At 43.2% G+C, this 13014-nt stretch overlaps 1 protein-coding gene across 6 annotated transcripts in view; it reads left to right on the forward strand.

The window, feature by feature from the left end:
• Positions 1–13014, forward strand: part of PIP5K1B (phosphatidylinositol-4-phosphate 5-kinase type 1 beta) — a 295831-nt gene that overhangs the window by 117671 nt on the left and 165146 nt on the right. For 4 of the 6 annotated variants that reach the window (XM_078061785.1, XM_078061781.1, XM_078061783.1 and 1 more), the window contains one exon: positions 1656–1724. In XM_078061785.1, the coding sequence (XP_077917911.1) occupies positions 1656–1724 (69 nt within the window). Of the gene's footprint in view, positions 1–1504; positions 1557–1655; positions 1725–13014 lie in introns of all 6 variants that reach the window. The other 2 variants (XM_078061784.1, XM_078061782.1) reach the window with 1 other exon arrangement.

The raw sequence follows: 13014 nt of genomic DNA on the forward strand, positions 1-13014 counted from the left end.
CCCAGAGTCCTGGGATCGAGCCCCACATCGGGCTCCCTGCTCCGCGGGAAGCCTGCTTCTCCCTCTCCCACTCCCCCTGCTTGTGTTCCCTCTCTCGCTGTGTCTCTCTCTGTCAAATAAATAAAATATTTTATAAAAAAAAAAAAAAGGTAAGACGCTTAAGTGTCATGGTTCCCTGATTATGTAGTTATCTTTGTTTGCCATATAAGTAACTGGCTTTAAAAATTCAGGTGAATTAATAGTTAAACGCAAAACTCTTAGCATTAAGAAGTGAAAGGAACATGTTTAAATATCTGATACATCCCAGTGTAAAAAAAATATTTGCTCTAAAACATTGGAAGAAATCACAAAGGTAATCAGTAGTGTTGAGTGTGAAAAATGTAGAACTTCTCTGTGTCATAATTATAAAATGGAAGAGCAGCATGGAAAACATGAATAATGTGCTTGCAGACTGATTAATTACCTTGATACATAAAAATCAATAAGAAACACATGAGTAACAATAACCATAGTAGGTAAAAATCAATAACTAAAACACAAAGAGCCCCGTAGATAAATGGAAACAATAACAGAAAACTCAGAAGAAACACAGAGAGCTCAAAAAAGATCTGCCAACCATGTTAACCATCACCAGTAATTTTCAGAAGTGCACATTAATATCAAGAGATGCTTTCTTTCAGCTCTGAAATTAGCAAAGATTATTGAAATAATACTGCTAAGCATGTAATGAAAGAAGCTCCCACCCACTGATAATAGTATGAGTGGGTATATTCTTGGAAAGAAATTTACTCATATGTTTTTAATGACCTTGTAATTCTAGGAATCTAAGAAAACATTGAAATTGGACAAAAATAGAAGCACAAAATAATTACTGTTGTATCATTCATAGAAGCAAATCTCTTGGACCACCTCCCCATCCTTTAATATTAGCGTTATTTTTTTTATTTAAGTTCAATTAGCCAACATAGTGTACCTCATTAGTTTCAGGTGTAGTGTTCAGTAATAACATTAGCATTATTAACTGACATATTAACACACAGTTGTGTTCATACAACAGTGTCTCTTGCAAGTAGAAAAAAATCAATATTCTTACAATGAGATGTTGATAATCAAGTGGGAAAATGTTCACTGAAAACTGCTGGGTCGAGATGGTATCCTAATATTTTTAGTATAATAGTACATGGAACAAAAGGGGAAAATAACTATGCCCAAATGTGAAGAGTGGAGTTACCCGAGGGCAGTAGAATTGAGTACTTTTTTTGTTATGATTTATATTTTTTGGTACTTTCCAAATGCTTTTATAGGAAGTATCTTTAATTAGAAGAAAGTTTTGTTGTTTGCTTTTTTTTAAAGATGTTATTGAAAGAAACTTGTACCCATGATCTGCGCTGGGACTTCGGGAGAGCACACGGGGGCCAATAAAGTGTACTACCAAAATGATTTAGAGGTAAAGATTTATTTCGGAGAGATTGAGGGACACAGATTTTTTTTTTTTTTTTTTTAGATTCTGAGAAATCTCTTCCTTTCGTGGAAACAGCAGTAATAACCACAAAAACGTAATGAACCAAACTCGATTCTCCAGTTAACAATATCATTAGTCTGTGGTGTTTCCGAGCAGAGTCATAAATTCACAGCGGTCCATTTTGCGCTTACAGATGTCGTCTGCTGCTGAAAATGGAGATGCCGCACCTGGAAAACAGAGTGAAGAAAAAACTTATAAAAAGGTGAGTGACTGTTTTGTTTTCTTTCTTCAGCTCAGAAAAAGGAACACTTTCATTGCTTGGAATGTTAATCTCTCCTTGGCCTTTTCTCCCTATAAAGCAGTTGTGGGTAAGTTACTGCCTTAGCTTCTTGTTGCTCTCACAAATTACTACATGTTCAGTGGTTCCGACGACACAGTTGTATGATCCTGTAGTCACAAGGCTGACACGGGTCTCCTTGCACCGGGATCTGGGTGTCTACAGGGCTGCATTCCTTCCTGGAGGTTCTAGGAGAGAGTCCGTTTCCTTGTCTTTTCTAGCTTCTCCAGACTGCCTTCCCTGTCTCATGATTCCCTTCCAACTTCAAACCAGCAAAGACCAGCTGAATCTCTCTCAGGCTATATCACTCTTGACACTTTCAAGAATGCTTGGGATGGCTTGGAGCCCTCCTAGATAATCCAGAATAATCCCTTGATTTTAAAATCAGCTGGTTAGCAACCTTAATTTCTTTTGCAACCTTAACTACTCCTCGACATATAACATATTCATGGGTTGCAATGATTAAGAAATGGACATCTTTGCGGGGTGGGTGGGTGGGGAGCATTTTTCCACCTACCACAATTACCATGCTATAGAACATTGACAGAAGGCAGTTATTTGAAGACCCTTCTTATTCCTAAGAAGAAAGCCCTTATGTGTGTGCAGTGTTCTGTGTCTACTATGTGAATCTTTTTTTTTTTTTTTTAAAGATTTTACTTATTTGAGAGAGAGAGAGCATGAGCAGGGGGAGAGGCAGAGAGAGAGGGACAAGCAGACTCCCCGCTGAGCAGGGAGCCTGACCTGGGGCTCCATTCCAGGACCCCGAGATCATGACCTGAGCTGAAGGCAGACGCTTAACCAACTGAGCCACCCAGGCACCCCCCCGCCCCGTATGTGAATCTTTTAACTGACTTGCCACTTCCCACCAAAATTTTACACAATTTTTACCTTTGTATTTTGAAAAAAAAAAAAAAAAGGAACATGAAATTCTGTCCCATCCCTTTCTAAGCCTCTCAGATTCCCTGTCTTCAGCCCATTTCACAAAAATCCCCTTCCAGACGTTCCAGGGTATCTTACCTTGCCACTCTTTGACTTTGATAAATCCTTCGCTCCTGGCAAGGAAGCTAATGTTCAGACACATTATTGGGGAGTATATCTTCTCAGGCACCACTGCTCCTGCTTCTAAATTGACTGTACATTTTACTTCTAAAAGTCCTTGCCCTCCTTCTGTCTTGGGAGTAGGACGTTTGTGTATTGAAGGTTTGTTCTATCTTAACTTTTCCATTTGCCTTTTACTCCTTCATGGATAGCATGGATAGCTAGCAAGGCTTGTTGTCGTAAAGTACACGAACCGTCTGATCCAACCACATGTTCGTTTGGGTCATGGAATTATCATATTTCCTGCTCCATTTTGATATGGGAGACTCTGCCCTTTTTCCTGATAAGTCATTTCTTCTGACTTTCCTGCTCAGCCAAACGTAGAAATAGAACCGGGGAGTTGCCGTCCAAAGTGATGGCGTGGTTGGGGCAGAGTAGGGGTAAGATTCAAGAGCTCAGACGTGTCTGGTGATAGGGTATAAAATTTGTCAGTCTGGCCACAGACTGTACGTGGTTACTTATTTGTAGACACAGGTAGAAAACCAAATCCCAATCCCATCTCTTTTACCCAAGGCTCCTAGTAAATTCAGTCAGCGATACACGGTTACTTATTTGTAGACCCAGGTAGAAAACCAAATCCCATCTCTCTTACCCAAGGCTCCTTGTAAATTCAGTCAAGCATGAGAACCAGCAGAGAGATGATCAAGTTGCCAGCCCATCACTGTTTCAGATCTGTTTCGGGTGGTTTTCTCAGGCACCATCCAGATGCGTTATGGTTCTTGACTGACCTCCGACCCACAGGACTTCTTTAGTGATGCAGAAGTAACAGAAGGAGTGTGACCATGAGATCTTGGAGTTTGCTCAGTTTGTCTTGCCCACAAATTAGTAAAGCAGGTATTCAGTAACATGGATATGATTCTGTGATGAAGACCTCTAATAGCGTATTTGACTCCACAGTATTGGTAAGGTTTTAAGAACTAAAAATCAGATATTAAGATTGCAAATAATGCCAATCCAAATAAATAAGAGTAGGTGTAGGAAACTTGACAGAAAAATGCCTATGGTTTATTTTTTTAGTGTGTGGTGGCATCGGGAGCTTTTGGATGATCTCTGTTTTTAAGAGGGAGATAATCAGTGGAGGAAGATGTATTTAGCTTCTCTGAGAAAAACACCAAAAAGACAGTATAGTGCATGAGTCTTTAGTCCTCAATAAATACGGTGTTGATATGCAGAGAAAGAAGGGGCTATGCAGAGAAAGTGTTGTTTTTACACATTTACCAGCTCAGCTGAACTACCCAATTTAAGTCTTCTCCACGAAGCAAAGAGATCTTCAAACTGGAGGTGTTCGTAATGGAGTTACCAGAAGTGATAAGAGTCTCATTAGCTGGGGCGCCTGGGTGGCTCAGTCATTAAGTGTCTGCCTTCAGCTCAGGTTATGATCTCAGGGTCCTGGGATCGAACCCCTCATCGGGCTCCCTGCTCAGCAGGAAGCCTGCTTCTCCCTCTCCCACTCCCCCTGCTTGTGCTCTCTCTCTCTCACTGTCTCTCTCTCTCTGTCAAATAAATAAAATCTTAAAAAAAAAAAAAAGAAAGAAAACAAAACAAGAAAAACCCACCTATTTAAAGAAAAAGAAAAGTCTCACTGGCTGTTGGAAAGTGTTTGTCTCTAGGCCCAGATGAACCATTTCCCAAATGAAAGAACTTGAAGCTAGGATAGAGAAACCAGTGAGTGTGAGCTTGGAAAAATTGGGACAGTGGAAGACGTAGCAAAAAGCAGGAGATAAATATCATCCCTCTTTTCAGCAATGAGGAGAAGGTACATTCTGGAAACCAGATGTGGCTCTGTTCCTTGGCATAATTTCAGGACGGGTTAGTCAACATATGGTGTATGTACATTTAGAGAGGCAACACATGTCTTTTACAAACCTGCAGAGGTTCATAAAGATATAGTTTATGTCAGATTAACTACATTTTCTATTACAAGAGAGTCATTAAATTAGTCACAGATAAGGAGAATTCTCAAGTTTAATGAATCTTGATTTAAGGGCACCAGGAACATTGTTGTGGTTCAGACAAGGTGGAGAAATGTGGACTGAATATTATCAGTGGTAGGCTTGCAGCTGGTTAGACTAACGTTTCCAACGAATGAAGGTCTTGTTTCCTGTCGTCTTGGTTGTACCAGCATGGTGCCTGAGTTGACCCTGTGTAGCTTAATATTTTTTACCGATGACCTTCATGAAGACCTAAGATTTGTGCTGGGCCAATACGCAAATGACAAACAACCGGGAAGGTGTAACTAATAGACTAGCCGAGTGCCCTCAGGGCCACCTTGCATTTCATTAAGTATTGTCCCTTTTACAAATACTTGAAAGTTACATTTCTTTCCCGGTCCTAAAGGCCCGACCACGATGTATGCACCTTTTTAATAAGAAGCTTTGATGACCCGTTGGGTTTTTGCCTCTGACTGAAAGCAATCCAGGTGAAGAACCTCCTGACCTTATGTGCTGGACAGGGGAAGGATATCAAAGGAGTTTATAAGGAACTTACGGTTGAGTGGGAGGGGCAGGACATGAAAACAGCTTTAGAACACAGTAGTCTGTAATAAAGGGTTCAAAGGAGGAGAGATCACTATGGGTTAGAGTTAACAAGGAGGCTTGGGCTTCCTGTATCGAGCCCCAGATTGATTGGACAGCTGCCAGCCACACTCAGCGTCACGAGGGTGCCGGGACTTCCACATTTGTAGGGAACACTCATGTTCATGGGACAGCGCTATCCTCTGAGTCTTCATTATCTGCGCATGATTCCTGAAGCTGGCTGCTTTTTGTTCTTTCCATTAACCATTTCCCTAATCCATGACCAATTCTCAATAAGCTGAAGAAGAGTAGCTAAAATCTGTGGGTGAGGCTCATGTCTCCAGCTCACAGTCGAAAACAAGAATTCAAACAAGCATATTGCCCACGAAGGCCGGGCATTAAAGGCTGCCTGGCTGTGTTCACGGAATGTAGTGTTTCCATTCTCAGCTCATCAGTCGAGTGTCTTCCGAAAGACTTGTAAACACGAGAGCCTGCAGTGGCCAAGCAAGTGACAGGGGAGGGAACTAACCTGGGGGAAGTAGTCAACCGGAGAATATGTCTTTTTTAAAAGGGCAAGTGGCACTCAGTACCGTCCAGTAGGGCCATGTGTGAGTGCTCGCCCAGGCACACTGATTTTCAAGAAACTAAAACGTGCGCTCCGATGCAAAATCTCCCAGTTGTTAAACGTTGGCAGCTGATTCAGAATTTTTCAGAACTACACTCTGGGTAAAGGTACAGATTACTGATCATGCCTGACCTTCACACGATGGCCAGTCTGCAACTTCTGCACTGTTTGAGGAAAGACATGAGGTAGGAAGAAAGGAAGATGCAAAAGAAATGCACATAAGACCTGCTCCCTGCCCTCTATGACCATACAGTTTATTTAAGGTAAAAAAGACCCCCATGAAAAAATTAAATAATGACTCAAATGGGTATTAAGTGCCAAAGCAAGTGGCATTTCATGTAATCCTCTAGCAAGTGCTGACGAGCCCAAAGCTCATTACAGTCTTCTGGGGAAAAGGCCTTTTCTCGAACTCCTTCATTAGCAAGAGCATTTTGCTGGGATGCAAATTTTGTAGATGGCTCATTGTTTTCTGGCACGGTGCAAAATCCCACTCCTTAGGTGACTGCGAATTGATTTGTTTCAGTGGTGGGGAATCCGATGAGCGCAGGCACAGAATCAGGACTGAACATGATTTTTTGGAGGGAGAGGAGAGCCCGGCCTGGACAAAGCTAAGTGTCAGTGTTTAGGGAAAGTGCAAGCGATTTGGGGGGTATGGGCTGGCTCTAAGTGACAGGTAGCCTTGAGAGCTAGTTTGAGGGGTGTGGATTTTATGTTCTCGGCCAGCACTGTGCTTTAGAACTTTCTGCAATGATGGAAATGTCCTGTCATCTGACTAATACAGGAGGAGCATGCTGTATGTGGCTGTTGAGCTTTGGAATCTGTGTCCAGTTTGAGGAGTGAATTTTTAATTTTAGTTAAATTTCAGTGTAGTTAAGCCAGTGGCCACCATGTTGGACAGCGCATTCCAGGCAGTGAAGTACCACATTGTTTGGGAGATTAATGGCATGAAGAAATAACAGTACAAATCACAATGAAGGCTGACCTGAAAGTTTCCAGCGCTCACTACTAGAAATGTGCTAACACTGATAGAACTACAGAAATTTGAGGAATACTTTTTTTTTTTTAATAAGGTGAGAAACTTCAATGGACACAGAAGGCAGGACATCAGTTCACTTTAAGAATGTTCTAAGCTCAGGGAAAATACTGATGCTGGAGATCTGAGGTTTCTATGTTTTATACGTGAAGAAATTGCCCACCCCTCCCCCACTCTTCCAAAACGAAGAAATGTCAGAGTGATTCACTGACTTATCCCAGGTCACTTCGCACTTCTCTGTCAGGGAGATGATTAAAATCTCTGGCCATATGATGTCCCAGTTATGTGACTTGTTCATTGGAATTGGCCATTGTTTCCCCATCAGCTGGGCATGGACTGACCCGGGCATTTGTTACAGCTGTCATTTGCATTTCTTCCTCTCTCAAGGCTCGACCCAAGGTGGACATTCCAGGCCTCTTGCCCCTCCGTCTTCTTCTTCTCCTTCCATCCTGGGCCTGCCCACAGTCACATCCTCACCCCCCTGGAGATTCTGGTTTTGATGACTGCTTCAGGCTGGATGAAGAGGTTGCCTGCCTTTGGCACCAACACCCCAACCATCAGTCCCTCTATTTCATTTCCACCATGGCTGGCACACTTGATGGCAGCCCTCAGAACGGCAGACTAGGATCTGGTGTCCTTGACCCAGTTTCCCTAGTTTTTTTCCATTTTGTTGTGTTCTGGCCTCAGTTGTTCATTTAATTTTAGTGTCCCAGCCAGTTTCCCTATCAGCAGAAGTAGACGCTGATGGGGTAAGAGGGAATAATGCCAGCCCCTTACCACATTACAAGGAAAGATGACTTTTACGACTTTTTAAACATAAGTAAGGTAATGATTCAGAGATACTTTGATCTAAGAAGAAGGGTTTATTTAAATACAAGCTCTTTTATGAAATATCTCTGGGAACACACACGGGCACTGGTAACATTGGCTGCCTCCAGGGAGAACTGGGTGGTGGGAATCTTGAGTTGGAGGACACTTTTCTGTATATACCTGTATATATGTTTAATTTTGAACCATGTGAATTGAATAAATAACATTTTAAGATGGGAGTGGGGGTTGACATGTGTCCCCTGCCCTGACTGCTCTTCCTTCCCTTCACAATCTGGAGAGCCATTACTTCCATCAAACAAGACACTTGCTTTGTGCCCTGGTAGAGCTCCACTCTGTAGCTTAACTGAAACATGTTTTCCTGTGCACTGGGCAGCAGTTCTCATGAATAGCAACCACAGTGGTCTCTAGGAAGAGTGATCTTTTGGCATTCCCATTGTTATTTCTAGTCACCTTAGTCCAAAACACCCTAACCCTGTGGTTTTCAACCAGTGCCACTTTGCCTCCCGGGGAACATTTGGTGACATCTGGAGACATTTTTGATTGTCATAGTTGGAGGGCTTGTGCTGCCAGCATCGAGGATGTGGAGCCCAGCCGTGCTGTACCCTGTAACACACAGGACAGTGCCCACAACAGAGAATTACTGAAATGTTAGTAGCGGCAGAGCTGAAAAACTTTGCCCAAACCCAACTATCCTTTTAAGAAGAGGGTGGATATGAGTCTCGCTGTTCTAGATCTTGGTTGTATAACTTTAGGCATTTTCGCTAATTGATCTGAATCTTCATGTTTACCCTTGATGAAATGTCATGAATACATACCCTGACTGCCTCATCGTGCAGGGAGTATCAGACACATCCTGGAAAAGATAGAATACCAGTGTGTGAATCACTTTCTTTGCAAAAACGAGGTCCTTTGGCCTCTGATTTCCAGTCCGACTAGTTCTGTTAGTACTGAGCAAGGTAGTCACATGTGACTATCTCCCCGAGGGCTGGGCTCATGAGGAGATTGGTGGTCAGTTAGCATCCTGGTTGCTGGGCTCATGAGGAGATGGGTCAGTTAGCATCCTGGTTGCTGGGCTCATGAGGAGATGGGTCAGTTAGCATCCTGGTTGCTGGGCTCATGAGGAGATGGGTCAAACAGTTAGCTTCCTGGTTGCTGGGCTCATGAGGAGATGGGTCAGTTAGCTTCCTGGTTGCTGGGCTCATGAGGAGATGGGTCAGTTAGCTTCCTGGTTGCTGGGCTCATGAGGAGATGGGTCAGTTAGCATCCTGGTTGCTGGGCTCATGAGGAGATGGGTCAAACAGTTAGCTTCCTGGTTGCTGGGCTCATGAGGAGATGGGTCAGTTAGCTTCCTGGTTGCTGGGCTCATGAGGAGATGGGTCAGTTAGCTTCCTGGTTGCTGGGCTCATGAGGAAATGGGTCAGTTAGCTTCCTGGTGCTGGCTCCAGCCTGGCCTGGGCATGGGAGAGCAGACAGGGAATGCTGGGACAGGACTCTGTGGCTTTCCACATAGCCGTGGCTTCAGAATAAGAGAAGGATGTGCTCCTGATACTGGGCTGCCATCATGTTTTTTTAAATTGAGCAGCAAGCAGATGAGCTACGTCATTTTCAAAGAAGGGAAATTTGTCAATAATCCCATTAGGTTTAGAAGCATGTAGAGTCATCTGCCATTATCATCCACCCGCCTGCGCAGATCTTACCTTGAAACCCTGCAGCTTCCATATAGCATGACCTGTGCTTTTGTGTTCTTCCTCCCTAAGTCCGAAAGCAAGTGATTACAGATCTGCCTTTATGACTTGCAAGCCATACATTTCAGGTAATTAAGCAGAAACAGTAGGCAGCTTCAAATAGGAGGAGAAGCCAAACCATCCTATCAAGGTGTTCGCTTGCCTTCTTCATTTCTAAGTGACCTATTTTGACCTTCACGTTGGAGGGAGTGTCTACATGTTAAGCCACCCAGGTTTGCTACACGTCTGCATTCTGATTAACTATGGAATTTCCATCTTTTTTTTTTGTCCCTGATTCCAATAAGCATTGCATTGGTGTCCCCAAAATACCCTAAACGTGCTGCACAGCTTTCTTCGGGGCAACAACAAAGACTCCATTGTTGAGGTTGGTGTTCATGGCAGGCGGGGAGGCTGGGGTTTTCAGTGTTTCTGCAGCCGGCCGGGCCATCTGAGCCGGAGCTCCTGCTGTCAAGGTACAGTGTAGCTTTTGCTTTTAAATTAAAAGGCTTAGTATACCCAGGCATTCTCCATGCCTCCTTGCACAGCTTGGGGGCTCTGCTCTAGCCAGCAGATCTCTTGTCCCAAGGCCTACGGCTTGTCCATTTTTTTTTAAGATTTTATTTGTAAGTAATCTCTACACCCAATGTGGGGCTCGAACTCAGAACTCTGAGATCAAGAGTCATATGCTCCCCTGACTGAGCCAGCCGGGCGCCCCTTGCTTGTGCATTTTAATCGCTACCACCCCATTTCCCTTTCCTGGGCACTTAACAGAGATTTTTAAATGTGTTTCTTAGAAGCTGTTGGAGAACACAGAAATGAGACATTCTAGAATTCTTGATTGTGGATTCCAGAAAAGAAGACCAGCAACATGGGTTAGGTTCTAGTCTTCTGTCTACTTCACAAACAGTAGTAGAATGTTTGCCATGTGCTTATTCATAATTTTTGCTGTTTTAAGAAGTTAGAATCATTGGTCGCTAGAAGAATCTTACATATCGAATTCCATTGAGTTTGTTCTAGCCAGAGACCTAATTCAACAAAGAAAGGTGTAGTTATTATCCATCAGAAGCAATTTTAAAATGCTTTGTTAATAATAAGAGCAACATTACGACGTGGATGGAACTGGAGGGTATTATGCTGAGCGAAATAAGTCAAACAGAGAAAGATATGTATCATATGACCTCACTGATATGAGGAATTCTTAATCTCAGGAAACAAACTGAGGGTTGCTGGAGTGGGGGGGGGGTGGGAGGGATGGGGTGACTGGGTGATGGACACTGGGGAGGGTATGTGTTCTGGTAAGCGCTGTGAATTGTGCAAGACTGTTGAATCTCAGATCTGTACCTCTGAAACAAATAATGCAATATATGTTAAGAAAGAAAAAAAGAAGAAGAAGAATGTAGCAGGAGGGGAAGAATGAAGGGGGGGAAATCGGAGGGGGAGAAGAACCATGAGAGACGATGGACTCTGAAAAACAAACTGAGGGTTCTAGAGGGGAGGGGGGTGGGAGGATGGGTTAGCCTGGTGATGGGTATTGAGGAGGGCACGTTCTGCATGGAGCACTGGGTGTTATGCACAAACAATGAATCATGGAACACTATATCTAAAACTAATGATGTAATGTATGGGGATTAACATAACAATAAAAAAATTAAAATAATAATAATAAGAGCAACATTTATCAAGGGTTTTGCATATGCCAGACATCTGTCTGAGCACTTAAGAATTATTAACTCACTTAATCTGCTAACAGCCCTGTTGCTGTTTTATAGATGAAGAACTGAGGTACAGAGAGGTTCAGTTATCTGCTGCAGGACACCAAAGTAAGTGGCAGCATAAGGCTGGGATGTGAGCCCCAACCATCTCTCTCTGGGGTGTCAGACCCAAACCACTGCAGTGTTTTCTGAAGCCTGTGGTGCCTATGACGTTAAAATGGAACATTCTCAATTATCCACTAGAATGGTGGGGGCCAGTGGGACAGATGAAACTAACCACCTTTGGAATGGCCCCAAAATAGAACTGAATCATTTTCAAACGTGTTTTCCCCGACTCAGCGGTTCAAAAGCCACCTTGCCTTGTCCAAAGTGTGTTTCTCCTCTGACTGTAGAATCTGAACTGTAGCCTCAAAAGAACTCTTTCTAGAAAGTACATACTAATTTTGAAATGAAAAACAATCTGATCCCTGGGGCACTGTGCGGAACACTGGAAATAAAATGACAAAGTAATGATTTCAAAAACCAATCTTGAGCCCAGAACTAAAAATTGAGATCCACTTGGAGGGGGCGATGTATTTTGAACTGTCATATTAGGAGAGGAACACGTTTCAAACCTAACTGTTCTTCAGACTGTCACAGGAAGAGTAATAACGCACTAATAATCTGCTCAGTAGCTCGAAAGATCTGATCAAGAAAGCATTGGGTTGAAGGGTGGATCCTTGGAAAGTTATTTTCCTGTGTGGGAGTCAAGTTTCCCCAGATGGTACACCTGTATTTTCTGGCAAGTTCGCTGTCTGCGGAGCCAGTGTCTGTGGCTTTTATTATACCAAACAAGGCAGATAAGACAGTCCAGCCCTCTGCACGGAAGCTGTCCCTGAGACCTTCAAGGCATCATTAAGGAGAGAGGCAGAAGAAGGTGGCTGTGGTCTCAGCACTGTGGAATTAAGATTCTTGCTCCTTCTTTATCTTTTTATGCCTAACCCCCAATACATAGATACATCCAGACAGCCAGTGACACAAATTGGGCTCAGTTATAAGGAAAATTTTTAACTGTTCACAGGGCCTACCTGTGCTTTTTTTTTCTCAGTGAAGAGAAGATCACCCACTCTTCCTTTTATGCGAGTAGTTTTTACTCATCCAAGCCGTGCGGCTGTTGGCTGTGCATGCTGGATCGGGGAGCACTGGGCTGTTGAGCACCCAGCTGACATACAGCCTGTCCAGGTGACGTTCTGATTCTCCCGAGCTACTTTTTCATACTGTGACTTCATCATTTGTTAAGCATGGTGGTTAGTGCCTGGGATAGAAGACCTACATCTGATTGTCTGTCCATGCATTCACTGATTTATTCAGCTGACAAATACTTACTTAGCACCGCGCCAGACCTGGGGGGTAGGACAAAAGCCAACACAGACATAGTCCCTGCCCTAATAATGCTCTCATTGTCATGGTAGAGACAAACCAGAAGGCGTAAACATAATAAAATGATTACTAACGTTTCAAGTGCTATGAAATAAACCCACACATATATGGAAAATTAATGTATGGCAGAGGAAGCAAGACTATAGAATGGGGAAGGGACAGCTTTGCAGGCACCAGCGCTGGGAAAACTGTGGACAGTGGCATGCGAAAGAATGATGCGGACCACTTTCTTACACCATACGCAGAAATTGACTTAAAAT

The sequence above is a fragment of the Halichoerus grypus genome, chromosome 14 (assembly GCF_964656455.1).
Source record: "Halichoerus grypus chromosome 14, mHalGry1.hap1.1, whole genome shotgun sequence".
NCBI classification, from domain to species: domain Eukaryota; kingdom Metazoa; phylum Chordata; class Mammalia; order Carnivora; family Phocidae; genus Halichoerus; species Halichoerus grypus.